Source organism: Eleutherodactylus coqui, chromosome 12 (genome assembly GCF_035609145.1).
Source record: "Eleutherodactylus coqui strain aEleCoq1 chromosome 12, aEleCoq1.hap1, whole genome shotgun sequence".
NCBI lineage: Eukaryota > Metazoa > Chordata > Amphibia > Anura > Eleutherodactylidae > Eleutherodactylus > Eleutherodactylus coqui.
This window is the reverse complement of record NC_089848.1, coordinates 3627668-3646547: the sequence shown is the minus strand read 5'-3', so window position 1 is coordinate 3646547 and position 18880 is coordinate 3627668. Positions and strand designations below refer to the sequence as shown.

At 47.3% G+C, this 18880-nt stretch overlaps 1 protein-coding gene across 1 annotated transcript in view; it reads left to right on the top strand.

Annotated features, from left to right (window-relative positions):
* ADCY1 (adenylate cyclase 1) overlaps positions 1-18880 on the top strand; it is a 281184-nt gene that overhangs the window by 40445 nt on the left and 221859 nt on the right. Inside the window, exon 3 of the mRNA XM_066584896.1 lies at positions 7904-8022. Within this exon, the coding sequence (XP_066440993.1) occupies positions 7904-8022 (119 nt within the window). The remainder of the gene's footprint in view (positions 1-7903; positions 8023-18880) is intronic.

The following is an 18880-nucleotide window of genomic DNA, read 5'->3' as shown; positions in this document are numbered from 1 at the left end:
CTCTATTAGGACTCCGTATATGACCACCTTCCCAGATAAAATAGAGTTCAGACCTGACCCCTTTTTCCAACCGAAAGTTCTCACAGACTTTCACAGAGAACAGCGAATAGTACTTCCCTCCTTCTGCCAGGAACCCCGTAACACCACGGAACAGAGGTTCCATAATCTAGATGTTGGACGAGCAATCCTGAAGTATTTGGAGGTCACACATTCCTTCAGGAAGTCTAACAACCTCTTTATTCAATTTCAGGGTCCACGCAGAGGAGGGGCCGCTACTAAGGACTCCTTAGCACGTTGGGTCAGGAGGGCCATAGAAGAGGTGTACAGATCCCAGGGGATCCCACTCCTGGCGACGTTAGAGCCCATTCCACTAGGGTGGTCGCCTGTTCCTGGGCGGAGAGAGTCCAGGCGACAACCAACGAGATCTGCAGAGCCGCCACATGGTCGAGCACTCATACCTTCAGTAAACACTATCGCCTGGACCTGGGGGCCAGCCGTGATATGGCCTTTGGGCGGAAGGTGCTACAGGCAGTGGTCCCTCCCTAAAGCCCTTGGTTGTTGGCACTTCTCCAGGTGTATGCTGTCAGGATGACGAGGGGAAGACAGGAATTAGGTCCTACCTGTTAATTCCTTTTCTTGAAGTCATCCTGACAGCATAGGGGCTTTTCCCTCCCCTTGAGTTATTTTACGTGAAGTAACGTATTGTACTATGATTTCTGTATTAAAAATGATTGGTTAAGCAAAGCCGGGTCACTGTAGTTATTTGGTACACACTGGTGAGCCGGTGGTGGGAGTTACCTTTTGTATTTTTCCGCTTCCTGTCCCAACAGGTGTCCAGCGGACAACCTCCAGGTGTATGCTGTCAGGATGACTTCAAGAAAAGGAATTCACAGGTAGGACCTAATTCCTGTCTTTTTTTCACTTGCTCTAGAGTAATTCTATGTCAAGTGGTCAAAACAAGAAAGTCCCCACCTTCATATCTTAGATTTTGTTCAAAATTTGTGTATTACACACCCATGGTATCAAAAGAAATTTCCTAAAGTTTTAGTTTCCGACAGCTAATGTTTCCTGAGTGTTATGGATTTACAGATTGTGGATTCATTGGACCAACCGACCAGGATGAGATCTGCCCTGGTGATTGGCAGCTGACTCCTCAGATAGAGGGACTGTTGCCAGGAAAGGCGATCACTCTGATAAGGGCGGCCCTGCACTGGAACCTCGGGTCTGACTATCCTCGATTGGGAAACAAACTTGGGAACTGGCAGCAGACAGAGGAGCACACAGATGCGGGACAGAGCAAGGGGATCCATAAACAGGAATGGGAACTGACAGAAAACAAATGTACCAACGGATCAGATATGCATGAAGCCTCAGACAGAACAGAAGGCCTGAAACAGACCCAACAGAGAGGCTGAAGCAGACTGCCAAGACACAGATCAGACAGAGCAGAGTGACCAAATGAAAGCGGAGTGTCAGGAACCTAACAAACACCAATTCTGAGGAAACAAGGAAGTGCATCAGCTCAGCTTAAATAGGGAAGAGATTGCCTAGTTAACCCTCTGAGTGCTGGATGAAAACAGACAAAGGATCCATATGCACAGGAATAGCAGAATGCTGCTTGCAGCAGCCCGGCACTACCTGAGGGCGGCAGACACGAGTAGCGACCTTGCACTGAGTTAGACCCTCTGTTTAGGGGGTGTCTGCAAGTGCGCGCACAACAGTGACTAAAATGTCATTTATTTAGCTATTAAAAAATGTGGAACTACATGATCATTAAAGCTAAAAATTAGAGGTCCTGCACAACTTTTATGCTAAGTTTATTAGTACCTTCACTAACTTTTCTGGTTCCAAAGCTAGCCTGAAAACTTTGCTCGAAGGATGCCTCAAAATCTGTCATTCTCTGTGGAAGGAAATTTGGGCCACTGTAGCCTTTAGCCACAAGATGATACAAACCTGATATGTGCCATGTTTCCCCGAAAATAAGACAATGTCCTGTATAAACGGTTGACCCAAAAGAGGCGCAGTGTCCTTTTTTCGAGGTGTGTCTTAATACTTACCTAGCAGACGCCGTCCCGGTCCCTCTCGCTGCTCTTCAGGCGTTCGACAGTCTTCCATGTCGTCCTCAGCACTGGAAGAGCATCCTCTTCCTGGTAATGTGGGTTGAATACCCCGCCTTCAGCAAGAGAATGCTGTGATTGGCACAGGACCGCAGCCTGAGCCAATCACAGCCGGTGCTTGATGAGCCAATCACAGCCATTCAGTGAATTACATCATTGAATGGCTGTGATTGGTTCATTGCTCGCTGGCTTTGATTGGCTCAGGCTGCGGTCCTGAGCCAATCACAGCATTCTCTTGCTGGAGGCGGGATATTCAAACCCACTTTACCAGGAAGAGAATGCTTTTTCAGCGCTGAGGACGACAAGGAAGAATGCCGGCGCCCCTGGAGAGCAGTGAGAGGGACAGGGACTGCGCCTGCCAGGCGAATATATTTTATATATATATATATATATAATATATATATATATTTCATATAGTGTAGCTGAGGCTTATTTTCGGGGGAAGGCTTATATTTCAAGCCCCCTCCGCACCCCCTGAAAATCTGTGTAAATCTTATTTTCAGGGAAACACGATACTAGTGGTAGTCACTATTCTGGTGAATTTTCAGCTAGTTTTGGGACCATTAAACTTGACATAAAAAGTTGTGCAGGACCTCCAATTTTTAGCTTTTATGATTACGGAGTTCCAAATTTATTAATAGGGGGGCGGGTCTAATCAGGAATTAGCTGTAGGAACCTAAAGCTTTGGGAAATGTCTTTTGATACCACGGGCGTGTAATACGCAGATTTTGTACACAATCTAAGATCTGAAAGTGGGGAGCATTAGACCACTTGACATGGAATGAATCTGTATACAGATAACTGCGCTGAAGGTATATAAGCTGGCTCTTTTGTTTGCTTCTTTGGAGAACTGGAAGCCTTGACATATCGAACTCCATTTACTAATTCCACTCATGACCGGTCACTCAGTTATAATGAAGGCAATGATAGTTCATCCTCCTTCACCGGATACTTATGGTGTTTGGCATATTTAGGTGAATGTATAAGGTAATGATAGTTACACTGGCCTCCCAGCTGGCAGAGATGATAATAACTAGTGATCATGTGCTGATGCATCATGGGAGTCCTAGCACGGCACAGAAGAGGAGAAAGCGGGGACAAATCTAAAAATCAAGATTGGGTCTCATAACTATGAGGAGGCTGCACTGCATGGAAGTGAGGACAATATACATAGGGGACGGCAGTGATAAAAAATGTGTGTTCACTTAAGTAGCCCTTTAAATGTAGGTGTTACTGGGTTGGGAGCTGGCTAAGCCGAAGATGACATCTTACTGTTTGTTTTTAATTTGGTTGGGTTGTATACTTTGTATTGTTCACTTTTGCCCTTGTTCTCCTTTAAGAGCATTTTAACATGTTGAGTATTCTGGCAGAATTTAGGCGGCGGTTCTGTGCGTAAAGGCCCTTTTACACGCAATAATTTATCACTCAAAATTCGTCCAGATGTCCAAAAATGAGTGATACTCATTACCTGTAAACGCGGGCTTCTTGCACTGTTCGTTTGAATGATAGATTTTACATTGCATAACATCCATCGTTCAGCCGCTAAAAGACTGAGCAAATACGTTCTATTTGAATGCATTTCGCTCATCTTTCAAAAGCCTGCAGGATGTTCTCCCTGCAACATGTTTACACTAGCCGGGAAAATCACACGCTGGGCTCTGCAAACAACTCCTGGAGGTCCTTTTGCATGCAAATGAAGATTAAAGCCATTAACACTTTACGCAAATGCATTGCTCAATCATTCGGGCATTTGAAAGATTATGTTTGCATGTAAAATGGCCTTTAATCCCAACAGAATCTGCTAGCATTCTGACAGTGATGTTCCAGAATAAGATAATGAATTTTAGGGTACATTTAGGTTAATGACTAATTTGTTGTGGGGGAGGGACGTACAAAGTTAACTTTGTTCTTTTGGCGGTGCCACAAAAAATGTTTTGTTTTTTTTAGTGAGCAATTCAGTAAGAAGAATCATCATTAATTAACATTTTTTCATAGTAAAAGAAAAAACAAAAAACGTTACCAAACTTTTTCAGCAAACCTCACTTTCCAGGCAACTTACTGAATGCTCCTCTATAAGGGGCTTCTGATAAGGTCTTGGCTTTAACAACAAAAAATAGAACAATTAAACTTCACAGTTAGGCTAACCCCACCCAGGCGAGTGCGATATGGGGCCTTCTATCCTTCTATCCTCCATATCACGCTCGCCATCCATGTGAAAGCCCCGAGGATGCGAGGCGTCTTCATGTGAAAACACACTGGCATCACTTCAGGGATGAAGGGAATCCCCCACCACGGCTGTCAGCTGGTGTGGGGGATCACCGAGTTTCTGCCATTATTTTAATGGGTGATTTTGCATCGCATACTCCATGCACGATGCTGCCGCTGGTCCTATTGCAGACAATGGGCGCTGCAATGCAAGAGCACACCGTATAATAGAACATGCTGTGTTGTGCTTCCAGCATTGCATCGGGAATGAGGGTCATATCTGTGCGTCTCGCAACGCAGAAATCTCACCGGACTTATTCTGCATAGTTCCCTTGGATATCTATGCACTTCTGACTGCGGTGTTGCAGCTTCTTCAACCCATCTAGAAATCATTCCTGTAGTTGGGCGGCAGACCAGGTGTCCGCCACTGTAATTGTGTCACAAATGGAGGCAAATTTCGTTCCCTTGATACGAGTCTTCAAACTAGATAGTCCAAGGGTTCCAGATCAGGTGATTAAGGAGGATTATCCAGCAACTCAAAGCTCTGCGTGAGAAATGCCACTGACCTAGGTTCAATTCTCTGTGCCTTTTAGACTTTGATGCCTGCTTCAATTTATCCAGAAATGTTGTGTTAGATAGCCATGATAGTAGACCACAAGCAGCATCCAGTCTTTATCCCGGAAGATGGACACCATGATTTTGGATGACTACTCCTGCACTCTAAATGTCTTTGGACACGCGGAACCACTGTATTTGCATTTTTTAACTGTCTTGGTGTATGTAGACCGTGTAGAGGTCCCGGCGGATGTGGACCGTGTAGAGGTCCCGGCGGATGTGGACCGTGTAGGGGTCCCGGCGGATGTGGACCGTGTAGGGGTCCCGGCGGATGTGGACCGTGTAGGGGTCCCGGCGGATGTGGACCGTGGAGGGGTCCCGGCGGATGTGGACCGTGGAGGGGTCCCGGCGGATGTGGACCGTGGAGGGGTCCCGGCGGATGTGGACCGTGGAGGGGTCCCGGCGGATGTGGACCGTGGAGGGGTCCCGGCGGATGTGGACCGTGGAGGGGTCCCGGCGGATGTGGACCGTGGAGGGGTCCCGGCGGATGTGGACCGTGGAGGGGTCCCGGCGGATGTGGACCGTGGAGGGGTCCCGATATACCTTTGTTTACTTGTTTGCTTACTGATGAACATGCCAGACTAATATAGACATAGTATCTGTGAGTTCATCTGTTTGTAGGATGAGGGTTTCCTTCTGTAACCCCTATCATTATGATGTCCATGTGGATATACCCATCACCGTCTGGCAGCTCGCGCTCCACGTTGCCTTTACAATAGATAACATAAAGCAGCGTTTGTTACATTGAAGAGTTCCTCAGCTGTTTAACATACTTTTCTCTCCTGAGAGGGAATAATTATTCCTGACGGGTAAATGATTGAAAATTCTCACTGCTTCGGAGGGAAACATTAAATCACCGGGGGAATTTCTAATTAATTATGGATTTCTTACATCTTTTGAATTGGCTGGTAGCTAAGGGATTCTTACAAAAAAGATACATGCAATTAGACTTGTTTCTTAGGTCTATATTCTCATTTCCTCCTTTAATTCCTTTTTAAACCTCGAATTGAGAGCAGATCTTAAGGCAGTGAAACACACTTGGGTTCTGCTGTGTTAGTTGACGAGGCGATCTATGTCTTGATTCCAGTAATTGGCTGCTGCTGTAGCTGTATGTCTCTGTGCTTCTGGTTAAAGGGCCGTGTCTTGGTGACAGATCCTTCTTCGTGGGACCTCCCTTATGAATCCACTGGTTGTGTTATGGGGGAAGGTTCCGGCTTCCCATTACTGCGGGCTTGCCTTTTCTTTCATGGACCAATAGATGGTGTTGGGGTTTAGATGGACTGTAGTCTAATACGAACTGGATCCAGCTGTAATTATTAGTTTCCGCTGGTGGAGTCAATGTTTCTACATTAGTGGTGGTCAACGATGCACATCATGGGGTCTGGAGAGGCCGCCCGTGGCCACATGGGAGCTGCACATTACATTTCCTTTACCCTCCATTTACATGGTTTAGCATATGCTGGCACCCTCCATTATACGTGTGAATACAAGCCAACAGCTTCATGGGGCAAATTTCTGTGTTTTGCCTTTTTTGGTACATTAGATGACGCCCCTCACCCCCCACAGCTCTAGAATGCAAATACAGCTATAGCATCCTGTCCCCATATACTGCTTACAAATACTGTTATCCACCTGGTTTCCCCTAAAATAAGCCCTAGGTACAGTTCATAAAACAAGTCAATAGGAATGCTTTAGGTGCGTGAAAAGAGCCGTAAAAATGCAATTGCTACATTTTTACAGCACGTTTCATGCAGGTCAGCCGAATTACTTACCCAGCAGGCTTGGCCCAGGTCCTTGCCATCGTGTATGACCTGTGACCTAAAAATGTCTTCCACAACCTCACCTTAGTAGCAGGGTTTGGCTGTTCCTCACCCACAAGCCTCCTACACAATTGTTTCTGTTTCAGTTAATGACTGCTTCAAACAAAATGATCATTATCATCAGTTTGGAATAATTGAATAATCTGAGTATAATCCTACAAAATCTCTGATTTTGTGTAAAGGCTCTTTTACATACAAGGATTATCGCTCAAAAGCTGTCTTCTGAGTGATAATCGTTGTGTGCAAATGTGTGCCCATCATGCACTTTTCGTCCATCGCTGACTTCAGCTCAGCTTAAAGTCCATCCCTGATAAGAGGGACCGCACACAGAGTTCTCCGCAGGCAGCGCTGATAATATTCCTTCAGCTGCTGCCCTGCTGGAGAACAAAAGTGATGTATTTAGAGAACGGTTAACCCGCTGTTCTCTAAATATATGCAAATGAAGCTAGTTAGCTACGAATGGGCTGATTAGCTCATTCGTAGCTAATGCAAAATGATGGCTCAAAACTGTCAGTTTCTGACGCCTTGTGAGCGATAATCTGTGTGTGTAAGAAGAATTGATGCAGTTGTGAAGGTGAAGGGCGTCACACCAAATATAGGTGGGATTTAGATTTCTCTTTTGTTGGCTGATACAAATGAACTATTAACACTTCTAGATTTGAAAGTCCTCTTACTCTGCAGCATTTTTTCCCCACTTGCCTAAAACTTTTCCACAATACTGTATACTGTGACTCTGCGTGCCTCTGAGTGCAGCGAATCCCCCCATAGAGTCCAGTATAGAGCAGCCTTCCCTGTCGCAGCGTAGAATACCTACCTGCCCTTTCTGTGAAAGAAGTATTCAAAAGACTAGAAGTGTTTAAAAGTTTTTGCCCATCCACTGGATAGGGGAGAACTGCTAGCTGAGCGGGCCCCCGCCTATCTTGATTCCGGAGCACCTCCGTCCTATGTACCCCCTACGTGCCGTAGCGCCGGGGGCGATGGTGCGGATTCTCGTCATCTTGGCCGTGGGCTGTCCATGTTGCATCTCGGTCCCGTTCAGATCCCTTCTGTGTGATACGTGGATATATTGTGGTCTTACAAGTATGTCTTGATTCCCTGTGGCCCTTCAGGAGTATTAATATTATGTCTCCACTCTGTTTCCTCTAGGAGCGTCTGTTAATGAGTCTTTTACCTAGGAATGTTGCTATGGAAATGAAGGAAGATTTTCTGAAGCCGCCTGAGAGAATTTTCCATAAGATTTATATTCAAAGACACGACAATGTGAGGTAAGACTGACATCCGAGGAGGAAATATTTCCACACGGAGACTCTGAATACAAATATAGTGACATGTAGTGACACTCGCTGATATTGTGATTCTTTCCTTCTTACTCTGCATGGATATCAATCATTTTGTGTACATCATGCTTACAAACTAACAACCGATTTGTAAATGGGTGCCGCCCAGCGTCGCGTGCGTGAAAGGGTGCCGCCCCACGTCACATGCGTGAAAGGGTGCCGCCCCACGTCACATGCGTGAAAGGGTGCCGCCCCGCGTCACGTGCGTGAAAGGGTGCAGCCCCGCGTCACGTGCGTGAATGGGTGCCGCCCCGCGTCACGTGCGTGAATGGGTGCCGCCCCGCGTCACGTGCGTGAATGGGTGCCGCCCCGCGTCACGTGCGTGAATGGGTGCCGCCCCGCGTCACGTGCGTGAATGGGTGCCGCCCCGCGTCACGTGCGTGAATGGGTGCCGCGTCACGTGCGTGAATGGGTGCCGCGTCACGTGCGTGAATGGGTGCCGCGTCACGTGCGTGAATGGGTGCCGCGTCGCGTGCGTGAATGGGTGCCGCGTCGCGTGCGTGAATGGGTGCCGCGTCGCGTGCGTGAATGGGTGCCGCGTCGCGTGCGTGAATGGGTGTCGCGTTCGTGAGTGGGCGCCGCCCCGCGTCGCGTACGTGAATGGGTGCCGCCCCGCGTCGCGTACGTGAATGGGTGCCGCCCCGCGTCGCGTGCGTGAGCTTTGCAGCATTAGTTCTGTGCACTCTGGGCTGCACACAAATGCCTTGTACAATATATAAGACATGACGGAGGAGATAGGTTGGTGCAATATTATAATTATTAAACTGTGGTTAGATTAGCGGCATGTTTGGTCACTGTATCAGCTGTATACACCGAGAAAACAATGCTGGTACTGTATGCAGTTGTATACAGTATTGTACCTAACAGGCTTGTAGAGGGTGGATGTATACGGTACAATACCCAACAGGCCTGTAGAGGGCAGAAATATACAGGACGGTACCCAACAGGCTTGTAGAGGGTAGATTCATAGAGTGCGGTACCCAACAGGCCTGTAGAGGGCAGAAATATACAATACGGTACCCAACAGGCTTATAGAGGGCAGATGTATACAGTACGGTACCCAACAGGCTTGTAGAGGGCAAATGTATACGGTACGGTACCCAACAGAGGGCAGATGTATATGGTACGGTACCCAACAGAGGGCAGATGTAGGCCAGCTGAATGTCTGTCTGTACTATAGATGAGTTTACACATGTATTCCTTTTCGTTGACCATGTTGAAAAGTGTAAATAGCAAAAAATGTAGCTTTTCTTTTAAAAACTGTATTCACCAGCCATTTTATTGCTTCACTTTTGCAGATCATAGCAATGTTCCCGCTGTATTACAGACTGTTCATGGCGTATAACATTAAATAAACACCTGGCCATCTGGCCTCTAACTAAACATCAGCATTACCCTCACTATCAGGCCTAATGCTACAGATTTACAGTTCAATACTTCGTATTATCAAGGTGGCGGCACCGGAGGCGTCCTGTACCATCATACTTCTTGGCAGGCAGAGTCCATGTACCTTTGTATTATCTGCAGTGATGAGCGAACTTTTCAGATGTTGGGTGTCGCCTTTTTGTCAAATTTGGACAAAATGTTCTGTTCATTCTGAATTAATTCCAACTGAACCAGAACTTCACCAACACCCTTAAAACTGGTATATACCATTGTCTAAGAGCCATAAAAGCCCCGTATAACCCTCTTAGGTGACCTAGGAGTGACCAAATACTTCTGAGCTGTTTTTAAAGCAAAGCTAATGTCAATGCTACAGCCACATGTATGACTATGGGCACACGGATGATGCCTGATGGTAACTGACAGCTCATCTATAAACACACTGCAGTAGCGGATGTTTTATGATTTTAGAAGTAGAAAACTGAGGTAGACACTGAGAAACTGAGGTAGTGAGCTGGCAGCAGGGCTGGCGGTGCTAGTGAGCTGGCAGCAGGGCTGGCGGTGCTAGTGAGCTGGCAGCAGGGCTGGCGGTGCTAGTGAGCTGGCAGCAGGGCTGGCGGTGCTAGTGAGCTGGCAGCAGGGCTGGCGGTGCTAGTGAGCTGGCAGCAGGGTTGGCGGTGCTAGTGAGCTGGCAGCAGGGCTGGCGATGCTAGTGAGCTGGCAGCAGGGCTGGCGGTGCTAGTGAGCTGGCAGCAGGGCTGGCGGTGCTAGTGAGCTGGCAGCAGGGCTGGCGGTGCTAGTGAGCTGGCAGCAGGGCTGGCGGTGCTAGTGAGCTGGCAGCAGGGCTGGCGGTGCTAGTGAGCTGGCAGCAGGGCTGGCGGTGCTAGTGAGCTGGCAGCAGGGCTGGCGGTGCTAGTGAGCTGGCAGCAGGGTTGGCGGTGCTAGTGAGCTGGCAGCAGGGCTGGCGGTGCTAGTGAGCTGGCAGCAGGGCTGGCGGTGCTAGTGAGCTGGCAGCAGGGCTGGCGGTGCTAGTGAGCTGGCAGCAGGGCTGGCGGTGCTAGTGAGCTGGCAGCAGGGCTGGCGGTGCTAGTGAGCTGGCAGCAGGGCTGGCGGTGCTAGTGAGCTGGCAGCAGGGCTGGCGGTGCTAGTGAGCTGGCAGCAGGGCTGGCGGTGCTAGTGAGCTGGCAGCAGGGCTGGCGGTGCTAGTGAGCTGGCAGCAGGGCTGGCGGTGCTAGTGAGCTGGCAGCAGGGTTGGCGGTGCTAGTGAGCTGGCAGCAGGGTTGGCGGTGCTAGTGAGCTGGCAGCAGGGTTGGCGGTGCTAGTGAGCTGGCAGCAGGGCTGGGGGTGGTAGTGAGCTGGCAGCAGGGCTGGCGGTGCTAGTGAGCTGGCAGCAGGGCTGGCGGTGCTAGTGAGCTGGCAGCAGGGTTGGCGGTGCTAGTGAGCTGGCAGCAGGGCTGGGGGTGGTAGTGAGGGCACATCTAATCAGTGACATCAGGCACAGGGCTGTAAATCCTCAGTGATTCTTCATTCATTTCACAAATTTGCGTTTTTCCAAGCTTTTGGCGGACTATCTGCTGCGCTGAATACCCTCTCTGATGCTACACTGGAGGGTAGGCAAGATAGTACAGCATGGCAAACTTGCCAATGTTCCAGTCTGCTGACCCAGAATTCCATGGGGTCTGGGCTCAGGGTATCTACCGGAGGAAGGGCACAGTCTGAACCTGGTTGCTCAGCTGGTGGTGGAGAACATCCTTTTGGCCATGATGTCTGTTAGGTTGGCATACTGGATGTAAAAACTTTGTCAACATGTTTTTCCAACTGAATTGGCTGCTACTTCGGCTACATGTTGGAGCGGTAGCGCTGGCAGAGGCGGTGGAGCGCTGACTCAGCAGGCAGCGGAGAGCGGCACTCCAGTCAGACATGCTTGTGGCAGATGAAAGCCTTGGCAAGCTGGCTGCATAGCTTCTCGTGATAAGAAGCCAACTTTGCCTCCCTAAGAAGAAGGAAAAGAATTCCCTAATTTAGTTTTTTTACCGAGGGTCTTAACCCCTTAAGGCTACAGAGCATACAGTTACATCCTGCAGCTTCGGGGTATGTATGGAGGGGGATCGTGGATCAATGCCGCTCCATACAATGCGGGTACTGGCTGTTTCTTACAGCCGACACACGCCCGCAACCGCTCTGATAAACTGTGCCGCTCATCTGAACTGTTAACCCTTTAAATGCCGCTGTCAATTCTGACAGCGGAATTTAAATGCCCCGATTGATGTTCGGGGGTCCCGTACGCCCCCCCCCCCCCCCCCCCCATGATGAGATTGTGGGTTGCCGTATGGTTGTCATGGCAATCTGGGGGCCTTCTGAAAGGCCCCAGGACGGCCATTGCAGAGTGCCTATCAAGCCATGCTCGTGGCGTGGCTTGATAGAATGCCTATAAGATCGCGGTATGATGTAATTGAAGCATTGCAAGTTCTTGCCAACTCAAGGGATTAAAAAAAATGTAAAAAAAGTTGAAAAAATTTTACAAATTATTTTAAAAAAAGTAATAAAAGTTAAAAAAAAAAAAAACTTTTGCCATATTTATAATAAAAGAATCAACTAATAAAATAACAATACATATTTGGCATTGCTGCGTCCATAGAAGTCAGATTTATCAAAGTAACACATTATTTACCTGGCACAATAAACGTCGCCAGAAAAAAAAAGAAAGCCAGAATCGCGCTTTTTTTGGTCACCCTGTCTCCATGAAAAAATGTAATAAAAAGCGATCAAAAATTCGTATGCATTGAAAAATTTTACCAGTAGAAACTACAGGACGTCCCGCAAAAAATGAGCCCCCACAGAACTGTGTAGATGGAAAAAAAATTTTAAAAAGCTAGGGCTGTCAGAAGATGGCGGCAGAAAATAATTTAAAATCTTTGAAAAAGGAAAAAAAAAACTCAACGAAAAACAAAACCTATATAAATTTGGTATCGTAGTAATCGTACTGACCCACAGAATAAAGTTATCATGTCACTTTTGTTGCAGTATGTACACCGTAGAAAAGACAAACCCAAAAATGGTGGAATTTAGTTTTTTTTTTCCCATTTCACTACATTTAGAATTTTTTTAATGTTTTTCAGTACATTATATGGTACATTAAATAGTATTATTGAAAAATACAACTCGTCCCGCAAAAAACAAGCCCACATACAGGTACGTCAATTAGATAGATAAGCGTTCTTACTAAAACAAGAAGTCAGTGAAGAAGCGCTAAAAACATACAGGAAAACGAGCAAATTATGTAAGGAAAAGATCAAAACTGCCAAGGAGGAGGCAGAAAGACTGATCGCCAAAGAGAGCAAAAATAACCCTAAACTATTCTGCAATTATATAAATGGTAAAGGGATTAGTACTGAGAGCGCTGGCCCTTTAACAAATAATGCAGGAGAAACCATAGAAGGCGATGGGAGGAAGGCAAATCTCTTTAATAGCTTTTTCTTTTTTTCAAAAAATCTTTATTCGAAAAACTTTTCACAAGCAAACATTATAACTTGACCCTGGACAAATGCGGGTCTAATACAGTGCAAATAAACCAGTAGTTCCATCTTTCTACAGATACATATCAGGTGCTGTGCTGATAAAACACTATAATCCAGGGGGCCAACTAAAGTGAATCAGCGTAGATGGCCTAACGCGCAGCTAGCTTATTCACAGAATAACAACCTGCTGGTCTTCATGTAACGCGCTTAAACCAAATAGCATTTAAACATTAAACACAGGGTAGCGGAATAGGGGTAGGTAGGTCGGGGAGGGGGGGGGGATAATAATCAAAGTGGTACCTCCGTGCTTGTCCCTCCTGGGGAAGCTCTCTCTGCCTCCACTCCCGCTGTCATGAAATTTCAGTGGTCCGGAGAGTCCGGCACATGCCCCCCATGTTTTCCACACAAACAGCTCCTCGCGAGTCTCCTTCAACGTCCGGGGTGTACCCCCTCAATGCTGCCTGGAGAAGGGTCACTACAAGAATGGGTAGGGCTTCTCAACCGGGGGAAGGGAAAGGGATAGGGGGCGGGGTGTGGGCATGTCTTCTTGGAGTTATCAGGGGGGGGGGGGATAATCGTATGCCTTGCGAGACTGATGGTTCCCGTATGGGGTTCAGCAGATACGCTTCCACCCCTCCCACTCCTTGCTAAATTTATCCCGGGTGCCTCTCTTCCAGTTCGTGAGTTCTTCTAAATTATAGATCAGGTCTACCTTATCCTTCCATTGGGACACTGTGGGAGGTGTTTTTTGTAGCCAAAGTGCTGGGATGAGCGCTTTTGCTGCATCTATGAGCAGGGCAGTCAGTTTATCCTTCAGTGGGTGGAAGTGAGGCGTGGGCTTCCACAAGAAGATTATCTCCGGTGACAGGGTAAAGTTTGGCCTAATGCTTTTTATTAACCGCTCGATCTCTCTCCAAAACGGTACAATGACCGGACAATCCCACCAGATGTGTCGGTATGAGCCGCCAACAGCGCCACAGCGCCAACATCTATCGTGGGTGGCCAGTTTATGCGAGTACAGCCATTGTGGTGTTCTGTACCACCTGACAAGAGCTTTGTAATGAGTCTCCTGCATTAAGACGCATGGAGAGAGACCGAAGGCCAGTTTCAGAATAAGCTTAGTATCCTCTGGGGATAGGGAGATGTTTAGCTCCATTTCCCACGAAGTAAGGAACGCGGGTTTATAGCCAACGGGAGAGTCGATAAAGTTTTTTTGGGCTCTCGCTATTTGCTTCTTTTTAGATGCGCCTTCTGAAAAGAATTTCTCAAAAGCGGTTAGCGGTCTAGATGACCTGTGTTTCCCAAGGAAATCTTCAGTTAATTTGCTGATGTGTGCTTTGTGTAGGAAGGAACCGTGATGGTTCTCCGTCAGGGCCCATCCCGCCTCTCTCGGGCTCAGCCCAGCAAAGGCTTGGGCATCCGCTATTCTGGTGTCCGCTACACTCGACCATATGTTTCTAATGTTCGAGTTTGTAACCACCCCCATTATACTGCAGATGGTGCTCAGCGGTGCTATTGGAGAGGGGGTGGGAGCAAGATTAGGGCTCAGGATGTCCCAGGTCTCACAGGGGGCCACCAGAAGAGGGTTGAACGTCTTGGCAGAATAACGGTGTCTGGAGGGAGTCCATAGGTCCTCTATTATGATATCCCCGTGAGTGTTAGCAGCTAATTTTTGTAAGATGGGGTCTCTACTAGGGTGGGCTAGATCCAACCAGTATGTCAATTGAATGGCTCTATATATGTTGTAAACATTTGGCAGATCCATCCCTCCTTCTACTCTTCTTCTGGAAAGAAGACTAAATGCTATTCTTGGTTTTTTCCCCTTCCACACATATTTAGACACCAAAGCATTGAGGGCCCGAAAGAAAGAATCGGGGATGTGAATCGGTAGCATGTGTAATTTATATGTGATGATGGGAATCACGTAAGACTTAATAATATTCTTCCTCCCAAACCAGGACAAATACGGCAACTCATATGAGTTAAGCAGATTTTTAACTTGTGGCAGGAGGGGAAGAATATTTGTTGCATAGAGACTTTCTACCTTTTTGGTAATTTTTATACCTAAGTAATCAATTGAGTTTTCCTTCCAGACGAAAGGTGACCCGGACCTCAGCATGTTACTATATTTCAAAGGGACAGAGACGTTTAAAATCTCTGATTTTGCGAAGTTTATTTGGAAATTTGACAACCGACCAAATTCTTCCAGGCAGGATATGAGAGAGGGGATTCCCGTCCTTGGGTTTGTAACTATGAACATGATATCATCAGCGTAAGCTGCTAACGATAGCCTATCCTTGCCAACCTTCAGCCCCTCTATGTCTGGGCGTCTTCTTATCTCCTGTAGGAGGGGTTCCAGCGCCAACACAAAGAGGGACGGGGAAAGCAGGCAGCCCTGACGGGTTCCATTGCGTATGCTGAACGCCTGTGAGAGGGAGTTGTTGATTTTTATCCTTGCGTGTGGGTCACTATAAAGGGAAAAGATCGCTGCCACCCAAGGGGCAGGAAAGTTAAAGTTGAGAAGCACCTTCTCAAGATATGTCCAATCCACGCGATTAAACGCTTTTTCCGCGTCTGTACTTATCAGTACTGTGGGGATTTTGTTCGTTTGTGCGAATTTGATTGCGTGCAGAAGTCTATAGGCGTTGTCTTTCCCCTCTCTACCTTTAATAAATCCCGCCTGTTCGTTATGTACCAAATTGGGGATATGGTCCTCCATTCTATTGACCTGAAATCTCGCCCACAACTTCACATCTGTATTTATGAGCGAGATTGGCCTATAATTTGCACAGATCTCTGGGTCTTTGTCACCCTTTTGGATAAGGGAGATGTGGGCCTCCAAGGCTTGTTTAGGGAATGTTTCACCCCGCAAAAGTGAATTGAAGAGGTCCTTTAGACGTGGGATAAGTGCTGACTTAAAGGCTTTAAAGTATGAGTCTGAGAAGCCATCCGGCCCCGGGCTTTTACCTGTTGGGGTTGATGTTATTAAGACTTCTACCTCCTTGTCAGAGGCAGGCGCCAGAAGAGCCTGTGCCTCTGACTCACTTAATTTAGGGAGATCTAGTGTCTTTAGGAAGGCATCTATCTTGTTTGTTTGTATGGTTTTTTCTGAAGGGGTCGGTTTTTCTTTTAGGTTATATAATTTATTATAGAACGTATGGAAGACCTTGGCAATATCTTGGGATGAAGTCATTACCTTACCTGTATGATCTTTTATTGCGTTAATGTGGTTTCTGCTTTTAGCTTTTTTAAGGAGTGCTGTCATAAATTTGCTCCCCTTGTTTCCCTGCATGTAAACTGTCTGCTTAAGGAAGAGGTGCCTTCTATTAAATCTGGATTGAAGTAGCCGATTTAGCTCTCTGCGTTTCTCCGCTAGGTCAGCCAGATTATTTTTCATCAAAGAGAGTTTAGCAGTTTTTTCCATTTTCGCAATTTGGGCAAGAAGGTCATCTATCTCCTTATTCTGCTGTTTTTTACGCTTTGATCCTAAGGCAATAAGGATGCCTCTCATATAGGCCTTGTGAGCCTCCCATACTACCGGAATGCTAAGGTCGTTACCACCATTCAAATGGAAGTATTCCTCCAAAAGCTCCGTGAGCCTTTGTCTGTCGTCTTCTCCATCCAGTAAAGAGTTGTTTAAGCGCCAGATCCATTCTCTCGGGCCCTCCCCCATGATCCAAATGTCTATGTGAATGGGTGCGTGGTCCGATATAGATATAGCCTCTATTTTGGCTCCTGTTACCTGCGAAAGGAGGGTTGAGGAGGTGAAGAGGTAATCTAATCGTTGGTAAGATGCATATTGTTGTGCGAAGTGAGTATAGTCCCTTTCCAGAGGATATAGTGTGCGCCAGACGTCAACCAGCCCTAGTTCGCCCACTGCTCTAAGAAGTTTGCTAATGCGACCCTGTGAGACCTGGGACCTACCTTTAGAGGAGTCTAGGAGGGGGTTTAGGGTAATGTTCCAGTCACCGCCTAGAATGATTTCCCCGCTAGCGAACTCCTTGAGGATTGTAATTTGTTTGTGTAGCCACTCTGTTTGGTGGGTGTTAGGGGCATACAGATTTGCTATGGTAAGATTGACTCCATTAATGGAGCCTTTCAGGAAGAGCACTCTGCCTTCATGGTCAGAATATTCCGCCGAGGGGGTGAAATTTACCGACTTGTGGAAGGAAATTGAGACTCCTTTAGAAGCTGACGAGGGGTGGGAGCTATAGAAGGACATTGTGAAGTGTTTCCCAGGTAGCGGGAAGTGTTTATCCCCCTTAAAATGGGTCTCCTGTAGGAGTAATATTTTTGATTTGTATTTTTTCAGTAGTTGTGTGATCTCATACCTCTTTTGTGGAGTGTTGAGTCCCCGGACGTTGAAGGACGTGCATCTGAGCGTTTCCATGTGTGACTTCGAGTATAGGGTGATATTGTATTCCTAAATAAGAGAGTAAGAGATTAGAAGTCAGAGAGAGCCACCTCCGATGCGGGAGTGCGAGCAACTACCAGCGCTGTACGCTCAGTGAACTCTTTTACTTCCAGCGGGTCTGTGAGGAACCGGGCGGGATTCCGTAATAGGTCTGCAGCTTATGCGTATTCGCGTGTGCTTGAGGTTGGTGAAGCTCAAGCGGAGGTTCAGTGATCCTAAAAAATAAATCAGGTTACAGGAGAAGGGAAGGGTGGGAAAGGAAAGATGGGGTAGGAAGGTTACACACAGCAGTAAAATAGACAAATTAAGGTGAGATAGTTACTATAAGCTTAATTCTCACTATAGAAGTGGGAAACAGGCGTAGTCTCTTGTGAGACCGATAAACGCCTGTTAACGTGAGGCAGAATTTAAGCAAAGTTTTTTATCAAAAAATGAAAAACAGATGCCTGATCCGGATAAGGCGATCAGGCGCCCCTTATCTTCAGGGGTCAAAAACCAGAACGGGATAACAGTTCCTTAGAGATTCCTGGAAAACATTGGAACGAGGGGTTGAGTGCCAACATGGCGGAATGTCCATCTTTTAAGCTCGAGCCTGAGACTCTTTAGAAAGCTTCGCCAACTTATATGGAATAAAGTTCTCTTTCCCCATCATAGTCCAATTTGTTATGTTTCACGTGGGGTATTGGACCTCGTGTAGGGAGAATCTTTCAGGTGTCCATCTCGGATATTTCATCTCTGGGTTTTTTCTTATTTTTGTTTTTGGGCGACTTCGAGCGGGTAGCTACGCTCCAGCTCTCCTCGGTCATCAGGCGTGGGAGGGTGGGGAAGTCCGGCATGGGCAACCAATTTGGGATATCTATAGGGTCAAGGTCAAGCAGCTGCCAACTGTTGTTTAAGTCTTCTGGAGACCTGATATTTATCCTTTTCCCTCTGTGGGTCACCCCCAGGCCAAAGGGGAATAACCAGGCGTAACGGATATTTTTCGCCTTTAGGGCGTCCAGGAGGGGTCGTAAAATTCTCCATTTGGCTAGTGTGGTGGGGGAGAGATCCTGGTAAAAATGGATTTCTGCTCCCTCGTATAGCACACCTCGTCTATTTCTAGCAGCATCCAATATGGCCGCAGCGTCAGGGTAAGCAAGTAATTTGCAAATTAAATCTCTTGGGGGTTCCCCCGCTGCTGGTTGCGGACTTAGAGCCCTGTGCACTCTTTCCACCGTGACGTTAGCTGCCCTGTCAGCCCCTAGAAGTATGGTAAAGATCTCACTCACCACCTTAAGGAGGGCCTCCGCCGCCCAGGATTCAGGGACCCCCTTAATGCGAACGTTACTGCGGCGGCTGCGGTTCTCCAGATCTTCCTGCTGCAGCAGGGCTCTGTTAAGCTGCTGGTGTTGTGATAGGAGAACGTGTTCCATTTCCAGGGAGTGTGTAGAAATGGCTGCTGCTGCCCCCTCCAGATCCTCCACAGTCCGGC